At 40.9% G+C, this 3,519-nt stretch overlaps 1 protein-coding gene across 1 annotated transcript in view; it reads left to right on the plus strand.

The window, feature by feature from the left end:
- Positions 1-8: 8 nt before the first annotated feature.
- LOC104961767 (GRAM domain-containing protein 4-like) overlaps positions 9-3,519 on the plus strand; it is a gene marked incomplete at its 5' end in the record, with an annotated part of 7,361 nt that continues 3,850 nt past the window's right edge. The window contains 4 exons of the mRNA XM_010790106.1: positions 9-155; positions 1,927-1,975; positions 2,752-2,823; positions 3,172-3,215. Coding sequence (XP_010788408.1) covers positions 9-155; positions 1,927-1,975; positions 2,752-2,823; positions 3,172-3,215 — 312 coding nt within the window. The remainder of the gene's footprint in view (positions 156-1,926; positions 1,976-2,751; positions 2,824-3,171; positions 3,216-3,519) is intronic.

The following is a 3,519-nucleotide window of genomic DNA, read 5'->3' on the forward strand; positions in this document are numbered from 1 at the left end:
GAGTGTGTGTGTGTGTGTGTGTGTGTGTGTGTGTGTGTGTGTGTGTGTGTGTGTGTGTTGCAGGTCTACATGTATGCAGCGTGGCACGGCTGGGCCATCCCGATGTTCCTGTTCCTCGCCATCGTCCGCCTCTCTTTAAATTATCTCATCGCCAGGTCAGTGTAAGCCCCGCCCCTCTCTCTCCTTCAGCCAATCACACGGCTCCAATCAGAGACAGTGGGTGTTTCTCAATGTCGAGGAAAGCTGCTCCAGAGCCACTGGGTGTTTCTCAATTGCGAGGATGCTGGCTTGGTAGTCGCGTACTTCCAAGTCACTTCCTTCAGAAACGAAGCAAGTATGCTTCCTAGCCACGGCTTCGGAAAACGAAGAAGAATGGAACAGGCTAACATGTGTGCCACTCTAACGGTTTCAACATAAAGTTTACCGAAAATAAATACCTCACGATGTCTATCTAATTATGAACTTGCTTTACTTTCACGGAACACATTTTTGGTGATAACAAACAAATGTAACAAAGTCACATATTTACCAACACATGTTCTACGCCACTACATACTTACATTTAAATGTGTGCTGCGTCGGTTCAGCCATTCTCCGCAAGGGTTTTTGAAATTGGTCCGAGCGCAAAGCATTGTGGGGATTTTAAGGACGCAAAGTCTACCCATGTGCAGCCTCGAAATTTCCCCCAAACCAAGGACGCGGCCTCAGTGGAATTCCAAGTATACTGGACATTGGAACGGTCCAACTGCGCCACTTGATGACGTAGCATCCTTGAAATATTGGCTTGGAAGCCTGTATCCTCGAGATTCAGAAACTGCCACTACTTCAAGGATGCTACGTCATCGAGTGCCGCCGAAGGACTGTTCCAATGTCCAGCATACTTGGAATTCTACCGAGGCCGGCGTACGGGAAATTTCGAGGCTGCACATGTGTAGACTCCGCGGTCTTAAAATCCCCACAATGCTTTGGCACGGACCAATTTCCAAAATCTTTGGCGGAACATGTAAGGCGGGGCCTCTCATATGACGCACACCTGCACACTTGCTAGCCTGTTCCACTCTTCGTTCTCCGAATGCCAGGAAGGATTCTTGCCTAGCCTCTGATGGACCTGACTTGGAGGACAAGCGTCCTCGACATTGAGAAACACCCTGTTAATCAGGTTTACATGAATCTTCTTGTAAAGGCAATTTAAGTAACATGCAGGTGAATCAGATCAATAATAGATCAGGGGGGGGGGGTTTCAGTACATTTATGCATCTTAACTCCTGTCAACTAATTTATCAGAGAAAATATTCTGAAACTATTTTGAAAAAGTATTTACCGTAAATGTTATTTTTCATGCAGAAATTGCAGAAAATGCTGTTTTCAGCTTTCAAAAATGTTGAGATTCACTGCTTTTATGTTTCATATCATATTAAACAGAATATATTTGGAATTTGTACTTAAAAACAGGACATTTTAACACATCACCTGTGAGGAACTGGTAGGATATTGACACTGTTATCTGGGATTTATGATAACAATCAATTGAATAATATAATTGTTAGTTACAGCTATTTCTCAGACGCTCCATTAATGAGCTGTTGATTCTGGCTCGTTTAGGGTACTTAGACCCCGGTATACGTAACTTTATGACTTGTATGTTCTTTAAAACTACTCGATGGGAAATAGAAGAGGGTTAACTATGTGTTTAAGATTGTAAAATGGAGTAAAGTACTTCAGTCAGGTCGAGGAAACGTCACTAATTAAAATGTTTTAATGATGTTTTTTATTCCATTCTTGACAGATAGGTAACTCACCGTGTTTTAAAAATGAACCAATGATTCTGAGCAGCTTGAATTCAAAATCTTTGACAAACAGATATATTTAGACAGTGTGAAATGATCTCATATCTACCTGTGTGTTCCCATGATGCACTGCTCTCAGAGGCTGGAGGATCCAGTGGAGCATCGTACCTGAAGTCTCCGAGCCCGTGGTGAGAAATCTCTCTGTGATTTATCTTCAACATGAAAAGAAATATCCATTTCAAATCTGAAAGTGTCCTGACAGGCTACATGGACAGGTGAACAGGAAGTTAGTGTGACAGACTAACAGCTCCACCTGGTGGCTGCGGGACGGCATTTCATGTTATGTCATGTCAAATAGTGGAATTATTTTGAATGGTCATGAAAAGTAGGTTTTTAATTGACGAATAATTCATTTGTATTCTAATTTGGTATTAAAAACGGTTGTGCCTTTTTAATATCAAAAATTCCATGTAACCTATTCCAATTTTGAGGTGGTTTAGGGTATTTTACATACATTTCTGTATGTCCGATACATTCAAATGACCTGTGTTACTTATTTTTCAAATGTCTGTTCTTGAAAAGTATGCAAATCAACTCATATTTATTCAAATAATACCAGATTTGCATTCAAAAACATAACATTTGAATGTAACTTGCATTGCTATTAAGTTTACTCAATTTTAAGGAACTTTCATGTACACTACCTAAGTTTTTCTATATTGTATTTCTTAGACCTGACTTTTTTAGATTCCTGTTCTTGAAAGGTATGCATAATAACACATATATGATAAGGTTATGGTTTCAATACAAAAACATGTTAGTTGTGGAAGTTCTCATTCAAACATACAGTATATTTCTTAATGCGAGTAATTAGCTGGGGAAGTTGCGTTGTAATGGTCACTAGTTGTGTAGATGATTGACATGTGTCAGTTTGTATCTCCTTATTGTCTCCTCTGTTTTCCAGGAGCCTCCCAAAGAAGACCTGACGGTGTCGGAGAAGTTCACGCTGGTTCTTGACGTCGCTCAGAAAGCTCAGGTGAGACGAGACTGAGAGTTCAGCGGAGCTACGTCAGCGTGAGACAGCTCAGACAGATTCACTACAAACAAACAACTGAAGACCAATCTTTTTACATTGGCTTTTTTTCTACTTGAGATGTGTTCTGTTTTTATGTTTGTTTCTTTCGGGACTCCACGTGATCTGTGTTTTGTTTTATGTTGACCTTTCTGCCTCATGTTGTTATTGCATTCATGTTTCTGTGGTCTTAGTTTTGAACTTTTGTTCTTTCTTGTGAAGCGCTTTGTGATTTTATTGCTGTGAAAGGTGCTATACTAAATAAACTTCTTCTTCTTGTTATTATTAAATAATTTTCCTTTTGTGTCACAGAACCTGTTTGGCAGGATGGCGAACAGACTGGAGAAAATCAAGAAGTGAGTCACACACTTTGCTCCACGTCAGAGAGGAATGATGGCCCATGGACAGAAATGTAATTGTGTGTGTGTGTGTGTGTGTGTGTGTGTGTGTGTGTGTGTGTGTGTGTGTGTGTGTGTGTGTGTGTGTGTGTGTGTGTGTGTGTGTGTGTGTGTGTGTGTGTATAGTTTGTTCATCGATATATATATATAGAGAGTCTGCAGTGGTACCGCCAAACCCCCGACCCGTCTTGTAACACGTCTTGTAACCCGTCATTCCTACACGATCAGCGCCGGTTCTAACCAATTTGCTGCCCTAGGTGAG

The sequence above is a fragment of the Notothenia coriiceps genome, unplaced genomic scaffold, assembly GCF_000735185.1.
Source record: "Notothenia coriiceps isolate Sejong01 unplaced genomic scaffold, NC01 NC01_scaffold00033712, whole genome shotgun sequence".
Classification (NCBI taxonomy): Eukaryota; Metazoa; Chordata; class Actinopteri; order Perciformes; family Nototheniidae; genus Notothenia; species Notothenia coriiceps.